The 27,079-nt window shown below is 39.4% G+C and overlaps 1 protein-coding gene across 1 annotated transcript in view; it reads right to left on the bottom strand.

Annotated features, from left to right (window-relative positions):
* Nucleotides 1-26,627, bottom strand: part of mybphb (myosin binding protein Hb) — a 34,710-nt gene extending 8,083 nt beyond the window's left edge. The window contains exons 1-10 of the mRNA XM_067460496.1: nucleotides 26,239-26,627; nucleotides 22,819-22,953; nucleotides 16,926-17,093; nucleotides 9,953-10,041; nucleotides 8,779-8,974; nucleotides 8,555-8,694; nucleotides 7,275-7,434; nucleotides 5,744-5,880; nucleotides 2,839-3,025; nucleotides 93-141 (exon numbers count right to left, since the gene is read on the bottom strand). Coding sequence (XP_067316597.1) covers nucleotides 110-141; nucleotides 2,839-3,025; nucleotides 5,744-5,880; nucleotides 7,275-7,434; nucleotides 8,555-8,694; nucleotides 8,779-8,974; nucleotides 9,953-10,041; nucleotides 16,926-17,093; nucleotides 22,819-22,953; nucleotides 26,239-26,506 — 1,512 coding nt within the window. The 5' untranslated portion in view covers nucleotides 26,507-26,627 and the 3' untranslated portion in view covers nucleotides 93-109. The remainder of the gene's footprint in view (nucleotides 1-92; nucleotides 142-2,838; nucleotides 3,026-5,743; nucleotides 5,881-7,274; nucleotides 7,435-8,554; nucleotides 8,695-8,778; nucleotides 8,975-9,952; nucleotides 10,042-16,925; nucleotides 17,094-22,818; nucleotides 22,954-26,238) is intronic.
* Between the last annotated feature and the right edge of the window lie 452 nt (nucleotides 26,628-27,079).

Genomic DNA, 27,079 nt, shown 5'->3' with positions numbered 1-27,079 from the left:
ACCCTTACTGGCCTTTTGAGGTGTTATACTATAAGTAAAGCAGTGGCATGAAGTTAGTCTGGTACTTTACACATCTAAAAATAGACACTGACCTGTAAGAACGTGGACCTTATTTCTTATCGGCGTCAGCAATCACAGGCTCTGTTGGGAAAGAAACCCAGAATGCAGTTCAGTATTCGTCACCCAATCAGACACGTGGAGACTCTTATTCTGTCTGCTCATTTTCTCTCCTTTCAAAAGGCTGTAAATCATTTTACAGTAACAATAAACCCATCCAGCCGAGTGTAGACGCGTGTGGAGTGATAATTTGACAAACATAAAAGCTGTTCCCGGATCAGGTTAGGCATTTATGTTAACATAGCTTAGGCTGGATTACACTGATATTAGACGAGATGCTTTATTTGATCCCAATCATAACACACTGAAGATCATCTGACAGCAACATGCATTTTACACATTTATCTTACACTACTTGTGTTTCCAATGCTAAATATAAACTCTTAAGATTTGAACTCTGGAAATCAAATCAAAACATTTATATCATTCCTTGACAATTTATTTAATTGCCATTAATATCTAAAGGTTTTCCAAAGTTACTAGCCACTCTGTATTTTCACTGGCCACAATTTTGGCATATTACAGATATTTGTATTATTATCTCATAATTTCTCAGCAGGAATATTAGGCTACTGTCACTTTAAGAGCTGACGCACAGATCCATTACACTGTTACACATGCGCTTTCTTTCTCAACTGTTTACATTCAATTCAAACAGAACTGATCGCAATTTGACAGGATTTTGACATTATTTTGTGTGTACACTGCAAAAATGCTCTTCTTACTTAGTATTTTTGTCTGGTTTCTAATCAAAATATCAAAAAATTCTTACATTAAGAAACATTTACTAGACAAGTTCAAATGATTGTCTTGTTTTGGGGAAAATAACTGTCTTAAAATAAGATAAATAATCTTCCAATGGGGTGAGAAAAATAATGTTAATTGTTTTCTGTTTGAATTAAGATTATTTTTCTCACCCCATTGGCAGATTATTTTGGTTATTTTAAGTTATTATAACTCTTAATTTTGAGTTATTTTTCCCCAAAACAAGACAATTACTTTTGCTTGTCTAGTAAATACTTCATGTTTTAAGAATTCTTAGATGTTTGGACTAGAAACAAGACAAAAATACTGAGTAAGAAGAGCATTTTTTGCAGTGTATTTGATTGTTTAAGCGCAATAATCAGCAAAAACAAACTCAAGGCGTCTTTATGGGCCGCGCTTTGGGTGTAAAATAATGCACAATAGACATTCAAGCCCTGTTACAGCAACAATATTCATCCGGAGAAAATGAAACAATTGAGTGAGGAGAGGCGGGTTTATGTGTAACTCATTTCAGTATCGATATGCATCATAAAATCGCTTTTTTGACAACACTACATTGCACTTCATTTATAATTTGCAGATTCAGGGCCAGATTTACTAACAGCTTGCACCAGTGCAAACCCTCTTTTGGCGTTAAACAACTACTGTGAGGATTTACTAAAGACACACCGTCAGAAATTAGCGCTGTTAAGGCATGGACGGGGTTACATTTGGTGCTGACCTTATTGCATATGCATTTGTAGGAGTTTCCCTTTCACATGCAAAGATGAGTTTTAAAGGATATAATTCCTTTAAAATTCCGTAATATTTAAAGGATTTCCATAACCAAGAAAACTCTGGCTCATCTATTTGGCAAATAATGAAAATGTTATCACAGGCAATTTAAGAGCAGTGCTATCAATGATGACTGGATATACATTATTTTTTTGCATGACTTTTGCATGCAGTCATGTCTACTGTAGTTACTTTCTCTACTATAGACTTTATCTAAATAAGCCACATTTCTGCATTTTGCATTGAAAGCATACAGTATGTCGTAGAGTTAGTACATGCGTTCATGAGCTCAAGGCTAGATTATTGTAATGCTCTACTGGGTGGTTGCCCTGCTCGCTTAATAAACAAACTCCAGCTGGTCCAAACCGCAGCAGCTCGAGTTCTTACTAGAACCAGGAAGTATGATCATATTAGTCCAGTTCTGTCAACACTGCACTGGCTCCCTATTAAACATCGCATACATTTTAAAATCTTGCTTATTACTTACAAAGCACTGAATAGTTTAGCTCCAGTCCTTAAGCGAGCTCTTAACACATTATACTCCATCACGTCTACTGCGGTCTCTAAACTCTGGCCAGTTTATCATACCTAGAATATCTAAATCAACTGCAGGCGGTCGACTCTCCTCAGCCTCCTTCACTTTCCCACTTTACAGATGAAAGCTTTATCAGAAATGACTAAACATGCTGTATTATGCATGGCAGACAAGTAACACTGTGCAAAGGAAAAATACTGCGCACAAACATATTCAAATGCGCTTGCCTATAGACTAAACATGTAATGCTAGCGTGCATGACTTTTTTTATTTATTTATTCAAAGATGATAACAGTATCGTTTCAAAACTATTTAAAAAATGGTTTCAAAGTTTGCATCCTCAAGCCACCAGACACTGTTACCGTGCAAGTTACGGCCAGAACAGAACGCATGAAAGGTTTTCTATTTTAGTTGAAAATGGTGTTTTGTAAGTGGCCCCAAAGTTAATAACTAATGATATTTTACCATGGACATTTATCAATTAAAAACTTACTTTAGCTGGACAATAACTTTTTTCTAGAGCTGCTGTACAGCCAAAACAATCTCTCTTCCATTAAGTTCCTATTCTCACTGTAAAGCTATTTTGAAACGATCTGTATTATAGAAAGCGCTGTATAAATGAAGGAGACCTGACTATAGTTACTCACGTTTAACCTCCAGTTTGCAGCTGACCAAGGCCTCTCCGTGCTGGTTCTTGGCCCTGCAGGTGTAGACGCCACCGTCAAAGTTGCCAGGCTTGCGGATCTCTAGGGAGCAGATGCCCTGGTTGTTGATTTGCCTAAACTTGGGGTCGTCGCCAATAATCATTTGGTTCTTCATCCACTCAATCCTGGGCTGCAAAGTAGTTGGAAGACACAATGAAAGGTCTGAATACTGCAATGAGCCATTTCTCAACTAGATTGCCACTAGGGTGCAAAAAATGAACTTTTAGTCATGCCAGTTCTTTATTGGTGTTGATAAAAAGCCTTTAACATGTATATGAATGAATGAATGAGCCATTTATATAGCGCTTTCAAATGTACTACTGTACACCCAAAGTGCTTCACACTCATGTCAGGGGTCTCTCCTCAACCACCATGTATATAATCTTTACATTCCACAAAAGATTCTTTTGGAAACTAAAAATGGTTCTTCTATGGCCTCAAAATACAATTGAATTTTTTTTTAGTTTTAACAAGTGTTAGGCCACGTAAAATCCCAGAGTGGGGTCAGCGCATGCTGAGGGTAGTCACCAACTTTCTGCAGAGTCAACAGCTCCAGACCTCCAGACTTCTGTGGCCTTCAGATGAGCTCAAGAACAGCGGAGAGAGCTTCATGGAATGGGTTTCCATGGCCGAGCAGCTCATCCAAGCCTTACATCACCAAGAGCAATGCAAAGCGTGGGATGCAGTGGAGTAAAGCAGCCGCCACTGGACTCTAGAGCAGTGAGACGTGTTCTCTGAGCGACCAATCACGCTTCAGTCTGACAATCCCATGGACGAATCTGGGTTTGGCCGTCGCCAGGAGAACGGGACTCGTCTGACTGCATTGTGCCAAGTGTAAAGTTTGGTGGAGGGGGGTTATGGGATGGGGTTGTTTTTCAGGGGTTGGCCTCTTAGTTCCAGTGAAAGGAACTCTTAATGCTTCACCAAGACATTTTGGACAGTTTCATGCTCCCAACTTTGTGGGAACAGTTTGGTGACGGCCCCTTCCTGTCCCAGCATGACTGCGCTCCAGTGCACAAAGCGTCGGCCCATAAAGACATGGATGAGGAGTTTGGTGTGGAGGAACTGGACTGGCCTGCACAGAGTCCTGAGCTCAACCCGATAGAACAGCTTTGGGATGAATTAGAGCGGAGACTGAGAGCCAGGCCTTCTCGTCCAACATCAGTGCCTGACCTCACAAATGAGCTTCTAGAAGAATGGGTAAAAATCCCCATAAACACACTCCTAAACCTTGAGGAAAGCCTTCCCAGAAGAGCTGGAGCTGTTAGAGCTTCAAAGGGTGGGTTGACTATATATTAAACCCGATGGATTAAGAATGGGATGGCATGTGAATGTAAAGGCAGGTGTCACAAAACTTTTGGCAATATCGGGTTTGTACTGATAATAAAAAACTAGGTGTCCAAACTTTGGGACCAATGTTTGTGTAGTAACTACTATTATACTACTATATTATGTTTTTTAAGCATTAAATAAGTATTTAAGTATTTTTTTTAAAAGTATTTAAGGATCTCTTTTCCAGCAGCTGGGTGTTTTATTTACTCACCAAAGCCATTTTTACTGGCATTTGGCTCTTGGTGAGTGTTAACTTTGGATGCTTATCAATGCTATCCACACTTTCACGGTCATGGCCTCCACATATCAGTGTTTGGAAGCTCATCCCGTCATAGTGATGCAGGAATCCCACTTATCCAACTCACGCTGTCCCTCGTCTGGTTATCTTTCCCATGAGGAGTTGCACTCTCTCCGGTGGCATGTTAGGGGCAGATTCCTACACTTCAGTGGTCTCTCACTCAAGCCAGAACTGTTGAACAGCTCTTGACGGATTACACATCAGCACAATCTTCAGGATAATTTAACACATTAATGAATCACATAAGGCTGGTTCAGGTGGTGTTTTACACCTGGAGTGATTTGGGTGATCTGAACCCAAGCGGACAGCTCCAAAAGGGTCCAGCGATCCAACATTTTTTCTCAGAAACGCACTTAACCACATTGCATTTGTAGAGTAAACCCTGAGTCATTTGTCCAGGATGACCGCCCACTCACCTGTCAATCAACCATTGCACTAAAACAAGAGTTGAAGCTTAAAAAAAACCCCACCCAATTGGACAATTTAGGAAAATGCATATATACACAGTAGGGCTGTACTGATTTGCAAATTTAGTTCGATACCGATAATTCTTTTGTATTCAAAAACCGATAAATCGGCCGATAAATCTAAATCCAAATTTTTATTCAATTTTTGAGAGCCTGATTACAAAAACAAAAGCCTCCCCCTTAAAAGCCATGTCCCAAACACACAATTATTATGTTCTTATTATAATTTTATGTAGCCGATAACTGTATATTCCTTTTTCTGAAGTGGTTCAATCATATTTCAAAACATTGAAACTCATCACGATGAACAGTGAAGCATCTGAAGTGTCTCAGCTGAAGAAAATAATACATTATTTATTTTAAAAAATGAAACTATATCGGCCGATACCGATACAGGACTGATTTATTGTGTATCCCTAATACATGCACAAAACAGGCATTGGTAATCCAATTGATTTAGATTAAAACACTGTTCTTGAAACATCGTATTTTAGTTTAGCTAGTAAGGAGCCACTTTTTGATTGGTCTCACAAGACATCAACACTTAGGTTAAAGGTAAAGCTATCTATCTATCTATCTATCTATCTATCTATCTATCTATCTATCTATCTATCTATCTATCTATCTATCTATCTATCTATCTATCTATCTATCTAAGCGCGTCATTTCTGTGCAACTAGCCATCGCTCGCAATAGCAGAAATAATGCTGGGTTATTGGTGCGGCTTATGGATGCTTGAGAAGCCACGTACCTTAGGGAATCCTCTAACGGAGCAGAGCAGTTTGGTGCTGTAGCCGACAGTAGTGCTGCGGTTCGCCAGGGCCGTGGTGAATTTGGGGGGCTCGCTGAAGTCGTGTTCCTTGTACTCTGGAGGCTTGTAGTCGATGCCTAAAACACATCGTAAAGATCAATGAAGCAGGAATAACAACTGAAGATAACTGCAAGACTATCAGGGTTATTCGGGGGGGCTATTCACGACTTAACTATAAAAATGTTTTATATGAGCTCTTAATCATGACAAATGTTCTCATTACCAGTGTCAATATCAGGCCATTCTATGATTTCAATATTAGCGGGCTCAGCCCCAAATGAGGGAATGCTTTTTAAAATAATTTTTTTTATATATTGTTTGTATACTAGGGTAGGCATTTACAATACAGTCCTCTTCTAAAATACCCATCAAGTCAATCACTGAAAATTGAATTAATTACCAATCATTTTATATAATTAGCTAATATTCATTACGAATATAGACACACTTTACATTACTGCAATTGCCTAAATTAGTATTATGTGGGTAAAATGTGTGTAATGTTTTAAACACAATTTTTTTACCATATTTTCGCAGTAAAATGAACTTTCACAAAGCTCTACAATGATAATCTTCATTCGTGGAGATAATATGGAAAATGTGCGGCGATTTAGTAGGAGATTTCTGTCATCTGCTGGAAAACAAACACTTTTAACATAAAAATGACATGAAATGACCACTATAACCAGTAGATGGCAGCAGAGGAGCACTCACTTATAGTTCATTTCACGTGTTTTGCATTTGATTTATTATATTATGAAGATTTTAACAAATTAGTAGTATCTTAGTAGTATAGCATAAAGTCTCAAGCCATTAGGAAAGGAATTTTAATAAATAAATAAGGATTTTACTGTGGATGGAAAATCATCCTGAATTGCTTCTGCATCACATTATTTAAACTACATTTATGATGAACTACACAGATGCAGATATCATAATATATCAATAAATGCATTGTCTTCTGCTTTTTGCTGCAGATTGAAGAACGCGCAAAATAATGCAGACAAAAAACCGGGGGTGAGCCAAAGCTTGCTTTTCCAGGTTTTCCAGGATATTCCAGGAGTTTTAAAGAGGACTGAGGTGATTACCAATTAGTGCACAGATTTCAGAGTTAATTACAAATATTTTAGGGGGGCTGGGTGGAAATTTAGGGGGACTTAACCCTCCTAAAATTGGCCTAGTGGTCAGTATCATAGTAAAAATATTTGTTTAACTATTTGAAATTTTTTACGTTTTCCAGGATTTGACATCAATTATCCAGGATGAGTGGGAACCCTGTCACTAGGCATCCCAGACAATAACATAGAGTCGGCCCAGATCCGGTACATGTGGATTCAACAGATGTGGGCCGACTCCATGTTGTTGTCCTGCAGCCCAAACGGTAGAGCATCCCAAGGTCTTGGGTTCGATTCCCAGGGAATGCAAAAATGCATGTAAATTGAATGCAATGAAAGTCAAATCTAAGACTCGCCTGTCTTCTGGATTGTGGCGGAGGTCTTTGTAACGGTGGCCTCTTGGCTGATTCCACATTTGTTCTCAGTAAAGGCCCTGAAGATGTAGGTGTTGCCCATGATCAGGTCTGAAATCGTGGCATTCATTCTGTGATAATGCTCCAGTACTGTGAACCAGTCCTGTGGACACACAGCAGCTCAGGTCAGTAAACACAAGGCCATTCTAGGACTACAGCTATCGATTCTTTTAGTAATCGACTATTCTACCGCTTATTCCATTTTTTTATTAAAGAGCAATACTAAATATACTGGAGAAAATAAGACAGGTATCTTAAAATTAAAAAGCAATTTGTTTCCTTTTTAGAAAAGAGTATTAATGCTGGAATTGCATACATTAATATCTGTGAAAACTAAACCAATTTAGTGCATTCAACTTCCATATTAAATTCAAAATGCAAATACATAAAAAAAAATCATAAATAAAAAATATAAACAAACACACATTGAAGAACGCATGATGCTCGTGGTGTTTTCAGCCTCTATATGAGGACATGAACGCATTAACTTCATCTACACACACACACACACACACACACACACACACACACACACACACACACACACACACACACACACACACACGATGCTCGTGGTGTTTTCAGCCTCTATATACACACACACACACACACACACACACACACACACACACACAATGCTCGTGGTGTTTTCAGCCTCTATATGAGGACATGAACTTCATCTACACACACACACACGGATGCTCGTGGTGTTTTCAGCCTCTATACACACACACACACACACACACACACACACTCACACACACACACACACACGATGCTCGTGGTGTTTTCAGCCTCTATACACACACACACACACACACACACACACGATGCTCGTGGTGTTTTCAGCCTCTATACACACACACACACACACACACACGATGCTCGTGGTGTTTTCAGCCTCTATACACACACACACACACACACACACACACACACACACACACACACACACACACACACACACACACACGATGCTCGTGGTGTTTTCAGCCTCTATATGAAGACATGAACACATGAACTTAATCTACACACACACACACACACACACACAACATGAGGATTCATATTTAATTGTGTGGTTTAATCCTCACACACACTAGTATTGCCGTCTGATGTAAGTGTGCCGACCTGCTTCTGATTTATTCATCAGAAATCTGACAAATGAATGTCCGATAACTCAGTAATGCCGTGTTGTGCAGTAACTGTAGTAAAGTTTGTACCCCGGTCTTTTTGTCGGCCTTCTGGATGGTGTATCCGGTGATGGCTGTGTTCCCGTTATCCTTGGGTTCGGTCCACTCCAGAGCAACATTGAAACCCCAGGTGTCCACGATCTTAATGCTGGCTGGAGGTCCAGGCAACTCTGGAGAACAGGTCGACAGGACAATCGTTACAGCAAACAAACAAAACAAACCCCACGATGTGTGTGATCTTTTATAACACTCACCAACGATCTGCAGAGTTAACTGGGCTTTGTCCTCAAAGCTGTCCACTTTCACACACATCTCATACACACCGGAGTCGGCTCTCTCTGCGGCGCGGATGAAGAAGATGCTGTCCTTGTCGCTGTTGCGAATATTCACTTTTTTAGTATCAATAGGCTGGCCATCCTTTGTCCATGACACGATAGGTTGAGGTTTGCCCTGCAGGTACGGAAATAAGCGAGAGAATTAGCAACTCAAAGTGCCAAAAATTGACCAAATCATTAACACAGACTTGACTGATTGGTCAGATGAAGAATGATGTGTGCTTGTGCATATTACACCGATGAGTCATAACATTATGACCGGTGAAGTGAATAACACTGATGATCTCTTCATCTCCTGTTAGTGGGTGGGATATATTAGGCAGCAAGTGAACATTTAGTCCTCAGAGTTGATGTGTGTGAAGCAGGAGAAATGGGCAAGCGTAAGGATTTGAGCGAGTTTGGCCAGATTGTGACGGCTAGACGACTGGGTCAGAGCATCTCCAAAACTGCAGCTCTTGTGGGCTGTTCCCGGTCTGCAGTGGTCAGTATCTATCAAAAGTGCTCCAAGGAAGGACCAGTGGAGAACCGGCCACAGGGTCATGGGCGGCCAAGGCTCATTGATGACCGTGGGGAGCGAAGGCTGGCCCGTGGGGTCCGATCAAACAGACGAGCTACTGGAGCTCAAACTGCTCCAGAAGTTAATGCTGGTTCTGATAGAAAGCTGTCAGAATACACAGAGCAGCTCAGTTTGAGGCGTATGGGGCGGCATAGGGTGACCTCTGACCCCGCCGAAAGCACCAACAGTGGCACGTGAGCATCAGAACTGGACCACGGAGCAATGGAAGAAGGTGGCCTGGTCTGAGGAATCACGTGTTCTTCTACATCACGTGGATGGCCGGGTGTGTGTGTGTGTGTGTGGCTTCCCTGAGGAACACATGGCCCCAGGATGCACTATGGGAAGAAGGCGAGCCGGCGGAGGCAGTGTGATGCTTTGGTTAAATTAATTATATATGTAGTATTATAATGCATTATAATGGTGGTTATAATTATTCATGAGAGCTTTTATATTAAGGCTACTTTAAGTACAGTGCATGTGAAATCATTATGCTTTAATAATCTTTTGTCTGTTCTACAAGCTTTATAGATTACGTACACTGAAGGGAATAACCAGGTTGATCTTCTCTCCGACATTTTTCACGAAGCGTTGCCTCAGGAAACGGGGCAGGCGGATTTTGGGGCGATCTGAAACCGAGAAAACAAACGTACATGATATGATTATATTGTGTATATATATAACAGTATGCTTTTGAACACTATGAGCAAGGTTACATTATTGAGATTTAATGTGCCATGGTTTTATAAAGAAATACATGCTCTTATTTTATTGGTTTACAAAACAAGCCTAATCACTTTATTTGTAATATCGGTCAACAAAAACAGAGAATAAATCAAAGGTTATAGGCAAGGAAAACTTTGATTTCACTATTTAGTGAACATTTAAACCTGAATAAATTGGCAAAAATAAAATAAAATGTGAGAGGTAATCAAGAAATGTAACATTTAAGTAAGCAGAGCTTACTACTCATACATTTTAATTGCTCTTAACTTTAAATATTTGAGTAAGCTAATTCATACACTTATAAAATGATCAACTTAAATATGTTCAGTCGTGGAAACTTGCCAATCTTTATCTAGCTAATTAGATAAACGCCACATCGCTTGTTGGTAACACAATGCTTTGATAGCATTAGCATCGCATATAACTTGCTGAATGAGTACGGCAATATAAAACATTTAACATAATGTGTATCTGTTCTCCTCATCTGTTCTTTAACATAATGTTTATCTGTTTATCTAATCTCACGGGTATATCTGTGGTGATAGCCAACAATACATCATAAGGGTCAAAATTATCCATTTTTCTTTTATGCCAAAAATCATTAGGATATTAAGATCATGTTCCATGAAGATATTTAGTAAATGTCCTACTGTAAATATCTCATAAATGTATTATTAGTAGTAATATGCAGTGCTAAGGACTTCATTTTGACAACTTTAAAGGAGATTTTCTAGCACCCTCAGATTCCAGATTTTCAAACAGTTCGGTGAAATATTGTCCTAACAAACCATACATCAATGGAAATATTATTTATTCAGAAAATGTATCCGTATGACTGGTTTTATGGTCCTGGGTCACATAAAATACTTAATTTTGGCATTTATTTTTAGTGTCATGTTAAAGCATGCCGGGAAAAAGAAATCCCAGCCCAGTTTCAGTACAATTTAAGTCTAAATTAAAAGAAACAAGTTCATAAAACTCAAAACATTTCAGATTAAAGGATCTGCTGCTAACATACATACATATATTATCTTGAGATTGGTTTGAGAACAGGTATATATATATATATATATATATATATATATATATATATATATATATATATATATATATATATATATATATATATATATATATATATATACATTGACCATATACCTGTTCTCAAACCAATCTCATGATGGTAAGCCTACAATAAAAAACCATCATAACATAATCTCTTCTAAATGAGCATAGGAAAACATTAAACACTACTAAATCTCACACTTAACATTCATTTTGCACAAAATAAAACATATAAACACTTAGCATTTACTCTCCCTTTCAAGTGTCAGGGCAAAGCATGCTGGGAAATAGTAATCCCAGACCATTTTAGGTCACATTTAAGTTTGCATCCATTAAAAGAAACAAGTTCATAAAACTCATAACAATTAAACAATTCAGATTACATATAATGTGTTTCTCAAAAGAAAAAGAAAGTTCTAAATACTCATAAAAGTAATTTTTTTGACCTAATTTGTTGAATTTGAGTTGGGTCTACTTAAACCAGTAAATTATCTTGAGTGTTAGGGTTCACAGTGAATCAGAAAACTCACTAGCTAAGGCTAATCTTAACCTGATCTGGGCTTTCCAGAGACTACCAAATCATCTGCAAAGCCACATGCAGAAGCACAGATGTAGAACACAGCATGAAATCAAAGGCTGAGGAGTCGATTACAATCACACACTTTGAGCGGTGGTCCTGTTAGACTCATCATCACCGCTTTAAATAGCACAGATATCTTCAATCTCAGAATCGCAGTTTAACAGTCATTTCAAAGCACCAACATTTTCCTTTTGCATGCATGCCATGAGACATCCTCTGCATTTTAGTCCTCATATAAAATGGTGAATTAGTTTCTAGAAGTCTTACATGCCTCTAAATAAGCATAGCATTTCTAGCGAGCTAAAAGTCTGATGGGGAAACCTAAGATGCCACCTGACTCCTCATGCAGCGCGAGAACATTTGGGAATGCATTACGCTCACACTTGTCGCCATCGCTCTTAAAGGAATTAGCTTGACACTGCTCCAGGCAGTTAGCTGTCAATGGCTTTGAAGCCATGCAAAACCTTGTCCACATAATCCGTGCTAATGCACGGCACTTAACCTACTATTTTCAATTTTATTTTGAATTGGAAAAGACATTTCCCGATGCTTTCGGTGCATGAAGACCTTTAAGCGGAGATCTGCTGAACCCTCCCTCCTCCTCTCAGACTGGATTCAAGTTACATTCCAATCCCGCTTGACTTTCCGTTCTACATTTATGATTTCTTTCTTTAGACGCCGGGCACTCCTGGAGTGTGAAATGACTGCAAGTATTCGTGCACCAAAACTGGTTTACATAACTTTAACCGCCTCTTGTTGCTTCACGATATTCTCAGGGGTCGGATTCACAAAACATTCTTAAGAATAACATTATTCTTAACTGCCAATTTCTTCTTATTTTCTAACTTAAGAAAAAATATAAGAATAATTCGGAAAAACTTTAGTATGGGGAACACATATTCACTATTAACTACGACTTTCCCCTCAGTAAACTCCTAATTTACTGCTTATTAATAGTTAGTAAGGTCGTTTCTGTAGCGGTTAAGTTTAGGTATTGGGTCGGATTAAGGGATGTAGAATAAGCTCATGCAGAATAAGGCATTAATATGAGCTTTAGAAGTGCTAATAAACAGACTATATCCAAGTAATATGCATGATAATATGCAACTAGCCAATAACTGAACTTTAAAATAAAGTGTTACCAAATTTTCTTATCTTTTTTGGATGTTGGAAAGTCCTACTAGTCTGGGCTGCCTTTGCCAAAAGCATCATAAGCCCTATTCGGACAGGATTAGTTTTATGGGGTAAAGTTCTTATTACCAGAGGCTCTCTGTGATTTTAGTCCCGTCCGAATGTGCCATCTCGGTAATCACCACGGACATGTCGGTAAAGATTACAGAGACTTTTACCTTCTGTAAAAAGGTCTGGAAAAATTAACTTGGGTAATGCTAATCCCGTTCGAATAGACCCGCTGTAAAATATAAAATATAAAATTAGTTTTTGCAAGCATGGAGGCGTTTAAAGAAGCATTGGGTTGTGTTGTAGGTGGAGGGACAACTCTGTGGCAAAGATACCTCCAGTATTTTCCGCAAACCATTTAAAGCAAAAAGAAGATGGAAAGCACTTATTAGAGGCACAACACTTCTTTTAGCTCTAGGTAAGTGTCTATTACCAACACACTCCAATCAGAATCGTTAGACTGGACCCAACTGTTTTATATAACATGTATGTATATGTTTGCTCACGTGATAACGGGAAGCAACGTCATACACAAATGATGACAAGGACTGTGGTGTGTAAAGCGAGATACTCCTCACACTTCTGCTAGTTTTACTGAGATGTCTTATCCCGTGTGAACTGACATTAGTATTACAGACATCCTGAGGTAAAATCACTTCACACACACCTCCCCATGTTAAACTAATCCCGTCCGAATAAGCCTAAATTGACTGTAGAGACCATTGGAAGTCAACGGAGCATTGGCTTACGATGCTTTTGGGAAATGCAGCCCTGTGCGGTTCATGATGTCACAGATAACTCTACATTGGAGATCGATCTGTAAGCCAACACGTCTTCATGCTAACGCCAGACCCTTGTCAGGTAGATTTATTTTTTCACAACTGGCAGCCACTCCGAGCCGATTAGGGACCTTTAGAACAACATGAGAGGTTTGCTTGACGTGGCACTAACTTTCCCTCTCTAGATAGCTCTAGGTCTGGATACTTGAGACTCGAGAGGTGGCCCCTGGTCTTTAGAGACGGGTAACTCTATGTAAGGTCGCCTACGACTAGAAGAGGCGTGTTAGGCGTGGGACACACTACAAAACAATTTTAAAACTACGGGATACCACAGACATAAGACCAGTTTCAACCAATTTTTAATATAACCCTCTGAATGCACACACACTAGAAGATTCGTCCAGACCGCGAGAACACACACCTGTCGATTGAAGTAACATTTTCACAATGAGATCAAATGTGAGTTGTTACAGGGGTCCTATAATGCTCTCGGCCCCACTTTATATTAGGTGGCCTTAAGTATTATGTACTTACATCAAAAAATAAGTACAATGTACTTACTGTGTTCAAACTGTATTGCAAAACACTTTTGCTGATATTGAGATGGATACGGGTAGAGTTAGGGACAGGTGTGGGGGTTTATGGGTAAGTTTAAAGGGGGTCGCACACCGGACGCGGAGCTCGGCGGCGCGCCGCGCGGCGTCTCAGGTATCGCACACCGGACGCGCACATTCTAAAAGGATTTTAAAAGGCTACGTTTATTATATATTCCCCCAAAATATGTTTAGACTTTATTCAAGCTATTGAACTCAGAATGGAAAACAAATGTGGCTTGTAGCAAAGGGTGAAATCAGTATACCTTAACGATAATATACTTTTAATATAAAGCCTTGAAATGGCGCTCTGTGGCGCGGCAGGATTTAGAACAACTTCCTGAGTCGCCGCGGACAGGCGCCGAATGCCGCCACCGGTGTGCGTACACTCATTGAAAACAATATGTTCGAATTTTAAAGACGTGGCGCGCCGTCGAGCTCCGCGTCCGGTGTGCGACCCCCTTAAGGGTACACTGACAAAATGCTTTTCTTACTTAGTATTTTTGTCTTGTTTCTAGTCAAAATATCACAAAATTCTTACATTAAGAAACATTTACTAGACAAGTAAACATTATTGTCTTGTTTTGTAGAAAAATAGCTCCAAATGAAGAGAGTTTTTGCTTAAAATAAGATAGATAATCTGCCAATGGGGTGAGAAAAATAATCTTGTTTTCTGTTTGAATTAAGATTATTTTTCTCACCCCATTGGCAGATTATTGATCTTATTTTAAGCAAAAACTCTCTTCATTTGGAGTTATTTTTCCCCAAAACAAGACTACTAGAATTACTTTTGCTTGTCTAGTAAATACTTCTTGTTTTAAGAATTCTTAGATGTTTAGACTAGAAACAAGACAAAAATACTGAGTAAGAAGAGCATTTTTTGCAGTGTAGGGTCAGGTGTAAGGGAAGTGCCAACTGTGTAATTACAAATGTAACTACAGAAATTAATTACAGACGTAATTACATGCAGGTATTTTTCAAAATGTAAGTACATTGTAAAAACATGTATGTACACAATAAGTGCATTGTATCAAATTATTAATTACAATGTTAGTACATATTAGTTAAGGCCACCTAATATAAAGTGGATCCATGCCCTTTTCACCAGACCCGGTAAACCCCGCCTGATCTGCCGGTGATTTGATTTCGCCCGGCAACTCCGTACATTAATTTCTACTGCTTCTGTTACACTTTTGGGAAAACCAATCACAGACTGGCTTATCCACCTGGTTCGCTATTGGCAGATTTAACACAATGACAGACAGAGAAACGATGTGTCGTTGCCCGTTGATCACGCCTCTTGTGTTCTGATTGGTTAAAGGACTATCCAATTGCCCCTTCGCTAAGCCACGCCCGAAAACCGCCACAGGCCAATCGTGGCTTAGCAACCGTAACTAGTCTGTCAAGCTTTCGAGCGAGGGAAACATGCCGATGCGAACCTGTGCGTATGGATTGTGCAAATCTGATGCCTATCCTAAACGTTTGGACGGAGGGTGTAATTTATTTCCTTCCCCAAACGTAAAACTGAAGGTAAGAAATGCCAGGAGTGAATCAAGCAATGTGTGTGAGACCCCATTCACAACTAACGTTAAATGTCGACAGGATTAACAAAAACACCTGCGTTTGCTTCAACGAACGAGGTTTTTGACTGATGCAAATCATTACATATGGACTATAAAAAACTGCACTGATAATAATCATAAATGTGTTGATCATCAGATCCTCATATGAGAGTGATTAGTGAAGGATCATGAGACACTGAAGACTGGAGTAATGATGATAAACTCAGCTTTGATCACAGGAATAAATCTCACTTTAACACTTCTCTATGTGAATATATAGTATATTAAATTGTAAAAAATATATAGCAATATTAGAGTTTTTACTGTATTTTTAATCAAATATAAACAGCCTTGGTGAGCCTACCCTTTTAAACAGTAGTGTGAGTGTGTGTTTGTGTGTGTGTTTGTGTGTGTGTGTGTGTGTGTGTGTGTGTTTCAGACTCACCCATGACCTTTCTGACCTACACTTTTGAACAGTAGTGTGTGTGTGTGTGTGTGTGTGTGTTTCAGACTCACCCATGACCTTTCTGACCTACACTTTTGAACAGTAGTGTGTGTGTGTGTGTGTGTGTGTGTGTGTGTGTGTGTGTGTGTGTGTGTGTGTGTGTGTGAGCCTGTTTATGTGGTTTATGAGGACACAAATTTGTATAACTACATGGGTATTACACTGGTATTACACTATAAATGTGGTTTATGAGGACATATCAAATGTCCTCATAATTCAAACGGCCTTAAAAACACACTAAATGATGTTTTTTTGAGAAAGTAAAAATGCAGAATGTTTCCTGTGATGGGTAGGTTTAGGGGCAGTGTGTGTGTGTGTGTGTGTGTGTGTGATGGGTAGGTTTAGGGGCAGTGTAAGGGGATAGAAAATACGGTTTGTACAGTATAAAAACCATTACGCCTATGGAGAGTCCCTGTAAACCACATAGACCAACATGTGTGTGTGTGTGTGTGTGTGTGTGTGTGTGTGTGTGTGTGTGTGTGTGTGTGTGTGTGTGTGTGTGTGTGTGTGTGTGTGAGACTCACCCACGACCTCTCTGACCAGCACAGTGTCCGGCAGGGCTGCAGGAGGGCTGCGTCCGCCAGGGTTCACCGCCACCACTCTGATGTTAAGCCGGTCTCCGGTCGTCTGGTTCTTAATGACGTAACGGCAGGACACCGTCAGCTCCTCGTTAACCGCTTTCCAGTCGGCAGCTGGGATAGAGAGGAAAAGGAAAAATTAGGCATAAGAGCATCCAGTTAGGGTTAGGGTCAGGTTTACAGCCTGCCGTGGTCATCCTCAGCTCTAGTCAGAATATGAGTCTGATGCTCCATTGGGCTGTGATTATGGGGCGTGTTTAACCCAACCAGGAGAGACCTCGATTGGACAGACCGAAAATCAATCAGAGCAGCGGAGCGACGCATAACGTTAGTTGTCAAATGTCAACAGAGCTCAACTGCACTGTGTTGCCAAGTCTGCGGTTTTCCCGCCGGTTGTTTTCCATGTCCGCGGGTTGGAGGAACCTCAATTATGGGATATATAGACCCAGGAATGCCAATTTTAGCAGCAACCTTGACAAAATAACACACATTTTACCCCCCAAAAGCCATTTTTTCGCAGAGCTCAACTAAAGCACCCCAGGCTACAAAATGTATCAAACCCGAGTCAAACAAAAAGCACAGGATATTATTGAAGATTGTTCTCATCCCTTCAAAAAGACGTTTAAGGCAACCTCGAGTACGGAAAAAGGTGTATCAAAAGTCATTTGTGCCAACTGCTGTTAGAATTTGAAGTACAGGGATCTGAGTGTGAGAGGCATTATGCTACTTCTTGTATTTTTATGTGATTTGTGTGATGATATTAAATGTGTTTTTGTGGTGAAGCCAAAGACAAATTTCCACGTGTGGACAATAAAGTGACTAACTAACTAACTCTTATTCAGAACGAAGGCGTCTGTTGACTCTTGAGTGGGCGGAGCCTTTATTCTCACACTTCCGCTTCTTCTGCTCGTGTGTGTTGTGTGTGTGTGTGTGTGTGTGTGTGTGTGTGTGTGTGTAACGCAGCCTATTTATCATATCACACACATGTGAGTGTGTTAAAGTGATGTTATAATGCTACTATGAGACGCTTGTTGCCACTGCAGTGAGCGAGATCATATTAGGCGGTAACACACGGCACTCTGAGCGGTAAATCAACAACAGCAGATTTAAACAATAAGACAATAATGTTGAGCTGGAGAACAATCATTAGTTTCTGTCCATCAATGATCCAAACAGAGTCTAATAAAACACATCAGATATTAAAGCGCCGATAGTGTTGCCATGGTTACTGCACAATAACACCGGAGGGGATGATGATGTCACTGATAGATGACGCGCACGCGCACACGCACACGCACACCTTGTCCTGGTTAAAATAGCTGATATCTCTGGATTTAAACATTCTTGGAAACATTTTCGATAATGTACACAAGTCAACACAATATATAAAACTGTTCTAGTGGCATATGGATATTTAAATCCAAGAATCTTACATATTGTGCCTTTAATAAGAGATTTGCATCCTAACTTGATTAATTACACATGGATTGTAAATCTTTTGAAAAGGCCATATTTACATAATAATAAATGTATTCTTAAAAATGTATTTGCGTCTCATTTATAGTCATAAAATTAAAAATGTTTTTAGAAATGCCATATTTTAATAAAATTATTAAAAACATAATTATTATTATTTATAAGCATTCTATTGACTGTTGAATAATTGCACACTGATAGTAAAGGTCATATGCAAATAAAATGTACATATTATTTAATTTGATTATTTTTACATTGTTTTATATTTACATATTATTAGTATTATTTTTATTCTCTTTACAACTGTTCAAATTATCCTTGTTTTTATTTTTAATTCTTACATGTTATTCTTATTTCTCATGCATGTTACCACTATTTTAATTAATGTCTATGTAAAGCACTTTGAATAGCCATCGGGTTTGTAATGTGCTATACATATAAACTTGCCTTGCCCAAATTTTTTTTGTTTGTTTTTACAGATTTTGCATTGCATCAATTTATTTTTCCCACACTGTGCTTGAACAAATCTGCATTTCTTTCCCCTTTTACGAGCTGTGTGAGCGAGTTTAACTGTATTTATGTGTTGTCAGACAGACGTCAGTGGCTCTTCTAGAAATGCTTCTCTCCATATAGAGCCACAGCGGAGGTCATGAGGCCGTTGATATATTGAGGACAGGTGCAGCTGAGAGGGTTGACCAGCCAATAAAATGCTAACGCACATTTAAGCTGTGTTTAATTTAAAGGGATAGTTCACCCAAAATGTTTAATTCTGTCATTTCTTCTGTTGAACACAAAAGAAGATATTTTGAAGAATGTTTGGTAAGGGTAAAAAAAAAATAATACTACGGATCTGGTTACCAACATTATTCAAAATATCTTCTTTTGTGTTCAACAGAAGAAAGAAACTCGTACAGGGGGCTATCCGCTTGGTAAGTCGTGACGTAAGGAACGCCGTTTCTGGGTCCGAGCCTCAACTCGTTTCACTTGAGAATGCCATTGACGCCCGTTTATGAGCGCTGTTTATTCATATTAAACATCAAATGTTTAAAAAAGTTTTTAAATACTTACAGTCTACACAACAGTCTCTGTGCTCACAGCGTCACAGACATTAATATTTTAACGATTTATAAAAGATGAATCACTGTCTGGCCATCTGTCATTTTGGTATGGAGAATAAGGTTATGATTATAACTTTTTTGTAGTCTTACACCACATTGTGTGTGTATATTAGCACCGTTTGTAGTTTTTCACGTGGTATAAGATTGAGTGTTTGGACCCGGAAGCGCCGCCGCGTGACGTCAGCTTTAACAACCGGATTGCACAAAACTAGGATAAGAGATTAAGCCGGGATATTTTGGTGATCCTGGCTCAATTAATCCCCTAATATAGCGTTATCTTTCGTTATCGTTATCGGTGTGTGTGTGCCTTCAGGGTCCGTTTATATGACAGCGCTGCACTAAGTGTTACATACAGATGACAAGATCACCAAGATATCCCGGCTTATCCTAGTTTTGTGCAATAGGCCCCAGGTTTGGAACGACATGAGGATTTTAAAGGGTAATGGAAAAGCGGCTAGTGATGATCGTAGCGTTTTACCCCAAAGTTGTGTAAACCCCGCCTGATCTGCCGGTGATTTGATTTCGCCCGGCAACTCCGTACATTCATTTCTACTGCTCCTGTTATACTTTTGGTAAAACCAATCACAGACTGGCTTGTCCACCTGGCTCGCTATTGGCAGATTTAACACAATGACAGACAGAGAAATGATGTGTCGTTGCTCGTTGATCACGCCTCGTGTTCTGATTGGTTAAAGGACTATCCAATTGAGTACAGAGTCATTTGAATAATGCTCGTTGATCATGCCTCTTGTGTTCTGATTGGTTAAAGGACTATCCAATTGAGTACAGAGTCATTTGAATAATGCTCGTTGATCATGCCTCTTGTGTTCTGATTGGTTAAAGGACTATCCAATTGCGTACAGAGTCATTTAAATAATGCTTGTTGATCACGCCTCTTGTGCAGTAGAAGATACAGAGCAGACTCCCCAGACTAATGTTCAATTTTAAATTGAGCTTGGTCTGGTGATAGCCAGACAACCAAAGTTGAACATTCTTCCCAGAAATTAACATAGTGTCGGCCCAGATTTGGCCCACATCTGGCACGTGTGGAATCCATGTGTACCAGATGTTGGCCGACACTATTTCCTGTCTGGGTTAAACTCTCTGAGGCGAGTGCGCTCAGCGCTCGTTTAAAAAACGCTACACCCCCATTGAAAACAATTGGAAAAATACGCTAGCCTCTGGAAAAATTGCTTTTGCACACGACCACTAGACAGCAACATATATTCGGCCCAGATCCGGCCCACATCTGATACGCATGAACTCCACATGTACCAGATGTGCCTCGGATCTGGACAGACAGAATTTGCTGTTCTACACTATAATAATAATACATTACATTTATAAAGCGCTTTACACAGAAGGGGAATCTCCTCAACCACCACCAATGTGCAGCGCCACCTGGATGATGCGACGGCAGCCATATTGGGCCAGAACTAGGGATGTTAACCGATGACCGTTTGATCGATGGTTGACCGTATCAACGTTAACCCATCAAAGTTGTCATTGCCGGTAAAAAAAAACAACTGATCTCTAACCTAGTCTATTATAGATAGTGGACTAAACACCACTACAGTCAGCCGTCTCATTCCAAAATCTTTTTGTGTGAAGTAAACAAATCCCTTACATTCAATTTTTCATAACTCGCCTGTTTTTACTTAATAAAAACATTTGTCGCAAGGGTCACAGCGCTTGGGTTTGTGCGCTCACAAGGTTTGTTAACCGGCTAAAACACTCGAGGTTAGAGCCAGGGCAGACGGCAGTGTAAAGCGTCATTCCGCATAAGATGGGCTTACATTTGGAAATATATTACATCTACATTTCAGTGGAAACACATAAGGTGTTGATCATCATCTTTCTTTATTATGGTTAGCACTACCTCCAACTAAAGCAGAGCTGTCATTTTCTTAAATGAGCCGCGGCAATGTTTCAAATGAGCTTCTAACGCTAAACAAACGCTTTTTTCCGCGTTTCAAATGAGCTTTTCAGCGCGATCACCCATTTCAAAACTAAGGAGCCATTTGTCCTCCGATTACAAACAAGCTCCTCGGCGCCGCGTCTGCGGGACTCATTCGCGCTGTAGAGGATTTTAAAAAAGTGACGTGGTGGAAGGGAGGCGGTGGCGCCGGGACACTGTGTGTGTGTGTGTGTGTGTGTGTGTGTGTGTGTGTGTGTGTGTGTGTGTGTGTGTGTGTGTGTGTGTGTGTGTGTGTGTGTGTGTGTGTGTGTGTGTGTGTGTCTGTGTGTGTGTGTGTGTGTGTGTGTGTGTGTGTGTGTGTGTGAGCCGGAGGCAGAGCGGCAGAGAGATGCGACAAAGTTGCGAAATTGCAGGCGCGTCTCGCGGCTGTTATTTCAAATAGCGCAGCATATTTTAAACTAATCGGTTAACCGGTATCAACCGGCTAATGAGGCTCGGTGGTCGGTCAAGAAAATGTTTAGTTTTCTCCATCCCTTGCCAGATTGCTCACCACACACCAGCTGATTGGTGGAGAGGAGACCGAGTGATGAAGCCAATCATTATATGAGGATTATTAGGAGGCCATGATGGACAGAGGCCAATGGGGAAATTTGTCCAGGATGCCGGGGTTACACCCCTACTCTTTATCGAAGGACATCCTGGATTTTTACCAACAGAGAGTCGGGACCTCAGTTTAACCGATGGTGGTGGTTGAGGAGATTCCCCCCTTCTATGTAAAGCACTTTGAGTGCCTTGAAAAGCGCTATATAAATCGAACGCATTATTATTATTATTATTAACGTCTCATCCGAAAGACGGATACAAATACACTGCAAAAAATGCTCTTCTTACTTAGTATTTTTGTCTTGTTTCTAGTCCAAACATCTAAAAATTCTTAAATCAAGAAGTATTTACTAGACAAGCAACAGTTATTGTCTTGTTTTGGGGGAAAATAACTCAAAATGAAGAGAGTTTTTGCTTAAAATAAGATCAATAATCTGCCAATGGGGTGAGAAAAATAATCTTAATTCAAACAGAAAACAAGATTATTTATCTTATTTTAAGCAAAAACTCTCTTCATTTTGAGTTATTTTTTTCACAAAACAAGACTTTACCTGGCTAGTAAATGTTGCTTAATGTAAGAATTTTTAGATATTTTGACTAGAAACAAGACAAAAATACTGAGTAAGAAGAGCATGTTTTGCAGTGTACTAGGAAGGGTGTTATGTAACACTGGATTTAGTCTCTACCTCTACAGAAGGCTGAACTGGTTTAGATTGGCACTTACTTCCTTCCTTGCAGATTTCCACAGTGTATCCATCTAGACCAGAGTTTCCAATGGTGGCTGGAGGTCTCCATGAGATGGTGACTGAAGTGTCATTGACGTCCTCAACGCCGATTTCCAGGGGCTCGCTGGTGGGCTCTGGAGAGCAAACACACATTCAACATTAGGGACTAAAACCACACACTCCGTCTAATGTTACAACTGGCAGAAAACTGAGGTGATCAGAAGGGGTTTGTATTGGCGTGGCTTTACCTGCAGGTGGAGGGGGTGGAGGGGGTGTAGGTGCTTTGATTTCCTCAGCAGGTGGAGCTTCAGCTTCAGCTTCAGCTGGTGTTAAATAGGCAGGGCCAGTTAATAAAAGCAGCATTTAAGGTGTTAGTTCAGTCAAACATTACTACGCCTCCAAATTGGGTGCAAGTAAAATGCGTTTTAAAGTCAACATGAAATCAACACTGACTTGTCTTTCATGTTGACTTTCAGTACTGTAAAGCATCTGCTGTTTTGATATTTGCGGCAAATAAATATACAGTAGCGTTTAGCATTGGTTTAGCATCAGCTCAGTAGCATGTGCAGCGCTGGTCGCAATCACTGTTGCCACAGTTACTTTGAAAAAAGTAATCTGATTACTGATTACTCCTTTAAAAAGTAACTAAGTTACTTTACAGATTACTTGATTTTAAAAGTAACTAAGTAAGATTACAAGTTACTTTATTAGTTACATTCAGCAGTTTCCGACGACACCCCTGCCGCCTCAACACAGAAATGACGACCGTTTGCCAACAACATTTTATTTTTATTAAAAGTAACGTCAACAATGTATCTCCTGACATTTTAAACTGAAATTAAAAAATATTTCCTGAAAAAAATACTCCCCCCGAGACGCAAGAAGAAAGCAAAAATATATTTTTTTATTTTTTACTAAGGAAAATGACTAAAATAGTAACTCACAGTGACTTGGATAAATTACCTTAATCTGATTACTGGTTTGGAAATAGTAACACGTTAGATTACTCGTTACTGGAAAAATGTCGTCAGATTAGAGTAACGCGTTACTGGCATCACTGGTCGCAATGCTTTCACACAACGCTAGCCAATTGTGTTCATGCAAACCTCAAAAAATAATGTGATTGGCTGTTGCTTCGTCCTTCGTCAAGCGCTGACACAATCATCATAGTGACAACAGCCAATCACAGTACTTTTCCGGTGTTGGATGAATGCAATTGGCTAGCATATGCGCTAGGCTATTTACATAGATGATCTGATTGGCTGACGATTGCATTGAAGCTTCAAAAGTTTGACATCCCCAATTCAAAATAAACGATAAGTGTTAACGGCGACTTTTTAATGTTAGTAAAATGAATAGACCTAAGTAATGTTAATTTCTTAGTTACTGTTTAATAACACTACTAAAATCAAAATAATTTATTTAATAGACCTAAGATAAAACTAACAATGATCAGTATTTCTTAACTAACATTAACAAAAAATTATACTTTCTGTAACGAATGTAGCTATTGCTCAATCTTAGTTAATATATTAAATAACGAGTCCTTATTGTAATGTTGTTCATTAAAGCCTCATTTTTTTGCGCTTTAATCTGTTTAAAAATGTTACTTTTATGTATTTTTGGAGCATTGTATTATTGTATTTAAACATTCAGTTATTTTTGTTATTACAAAGAATTTTTAAACCTGTTATACAATGACGACAATTTTTTGCCAATTATTTTAATATCGTGATAATACCGCAAACCTTGATAAAAGCTTCAGCAATTTAATCGCAACATGAAAAAATTGATACGAGCACATGCCTACAGTATACCTATATAATATAAATATTAAAGGCAGACAGAGTTTAGAAAACAGAAACGAGTAGTCGGAAATAAATGGTTTTGAGATTACAGGCATCTAGAGATAATGGATAGTGCACGTTATCTGTATTCAAAGATATTTTAGTATAGTTACTCTTGAGTAAAGATAGTTTAAAATAAATAATTCAATAAATTATATTTATTCATTCGCTGTCCTAAAATATCTTTAATGCAATCATTATTTTAAAAACAAAAGAATATTTAAAACATTTCGTATTCATTCCCTCACCTTCTAACTGGAAAAGACTCACTAATCTAACATCACAGTTAAGTATTTATGATCAGTGTTAATAATATTATCTCTCAGTCGGACTGTAAATAGAGATGTCTGTGTCTGCCTCGAGCTCTACATACCTCCGGCTTATAAGGCCTCGGCGGATATAGCTGGGGTTAAAATAATAATTGCACAGGTGATGAGACGCATGCTTTGCTGTTGTTAGAGCAAAGCGCACAGATTATCAGGTAAATTAATGCAGATTATGAGCTACTGCGCTTCTAGAGGAGCTTTTATTTGACTGCCGTTCACAAAAGCTTTCAAATCTGATACCATGGTATTTCCACAAGGGGAAAACACACGGCAAAAAATGCTCTTCTAACTCAGTCATTTGTCTTGTTTCTATTTAAATATCTAAAAATGCTTGAATCAAGATGCATTTACTAGATAAGCAAAATGACATTTTTTTTTGTTTTCTTAAAAATAAAATCTAAATGAACTGAATTTTTGCTTAAAACAGGCCAAATGATCTGCCAATGGGGTGAGAAAAATAACCTTGTTTCTTGTTTCCGTCCCAATCAGAAATACGATTATTTTTCTCACCCCATCGGCAGATCATTTGGCCTTGTTTAAGCAAAAACTCTCTTCATTTTGATTATATTTTCACCAAAACAAGAAAAAATATCTCATGTCATTTTACTTATCTAGTAAATGCATCTTGATTTAAGAATATTTGGACTGGAAACAAAACACACACACACACACACACAACAACTAAATAAGAAGAGCATTTTTTGCAGTGCATGTAATATGTTGTTATTTTAGAAGAAACTATGCCCCCGTGGAATCTTTGAGGAATGTGTGTAGTATGTGGAGATATGAAGGAGTGCAGTGGAGCGAGCAGCTGGTGTGGTCAGTTTTAGGAGGAGAGGTTAACAGGTGGAAGCGCTCGGGTGTGTTTTTAACCATCAGCTGTAGTCAGCTACCGAGAGCTCTTGGCTCCAGTCCTCATCGTGCATTAGAAGAGTTCATTGTGGCATGACATACATAGGTGTTAATATCGCTTTCTGTGTCGTATTTCACCAAGATGGAAAATTATGTTTCGCATAAAGATTCTTAAGCTACTACAAGTAGCCTATATGTGAAAATATTCTAGCGCTAAAATAAAAATGTATTACTGAAATTTCGCGTCATGGCAGATTTCCTCATTCATAGTGATTTTTAAATATGCAAGTTACATTTTTTTTTTTTTTTTTTTTTTTGGAGTGAAATATTGCACGTTGGAAATTTGATTTCAAGAACCCTGCGGGAATTTGAGGTCCACATGTGCACTCAGTACCTGCAGCAGGAGGAGCGGGTTCCGCGGGTGGAGCTTCAGCAGGTGGAGCCTCAGCTGGAGCACCTTCAGCGGGTGGTGCACCTTCAGCCGGAGCACCTTCAGCCGGGGCGGCCTCGGGTGCGGGTTCCGCGGGCGCGGGCTCAGCGGGGGCTGGTTCGGCTGGAGCAGGCTCAGGTGCCGGTTCTGGTGCTGGTTCGGGCGCGGGTGCCGGTTCCTCCTTCTTTGCGGCCTTAGCCGACTTCTTTATCGGGGCTGGTTTAGCCGGCATGCTTGTCCGCTTCAGGGATCCCTCTGACTCAGTAAGTCCTTTGGCTCAGTCTGAAGATGGCTCGCCCCAGATTTATAGCCGAGGGCAACTCCTCCCCTCGAGAGTTTCAAGTGACTAGTGAGGGAGTGAACGCACTTCTGCGGTATATATATTCAGGCACAGGAGTCTCTGAAGGGGCGTCTTCAAAAGTAGGACCGATTTAATTACACTAATTACATATCGAAGACAGCGACAGCATTTCAATGTTAAAGGCACAATATGTAGGCTAACTAAGAATTAAAATATCCAAAAACCACCAGTACAGTGTTATATATTGCGTTGACTTGTGTACTTGCATTATCCCAAATGTTTCCAAGAATGTTTAAATCCAGAGAAATAAGCGATTTTAACCAGGACACAGCCCGTGTGTGTGTGTGTGTCGCCTATCAATAATATCATAGCCTACTCGCCACGATTTCCTTGGAAACCATGATGATAGCTGTGTTTTATTTGATTTTATTTATAACATTATAATATTGGCAAAATACTTTATACCTAAATGCATATACTTTAACCCCCCCCCCCCTGTTTATT

The sequence above is a fragment of the Pseudorasbora parva genome, chromosome 12 (genome assembly GCF_024679245.1).
Source record: "Pseudorasbora parva isolate DD20220531a chromosome 12, ASM2467924v1, whole genome shotgun sequence".
Classification (NCBI taxonomy): domain Eukaryota; kingdom Metazoa; phylum Chordata; class Actinopteri; order Cypriniformes; family Gobionidae; genus Pseudorasbora; species Pseudorasbora parva.
The sequence above is the reverse complement of the archived record's forward strand: the minus strand, read 5'-3'. Positions and strand labels throughout refer to the sequence as shown.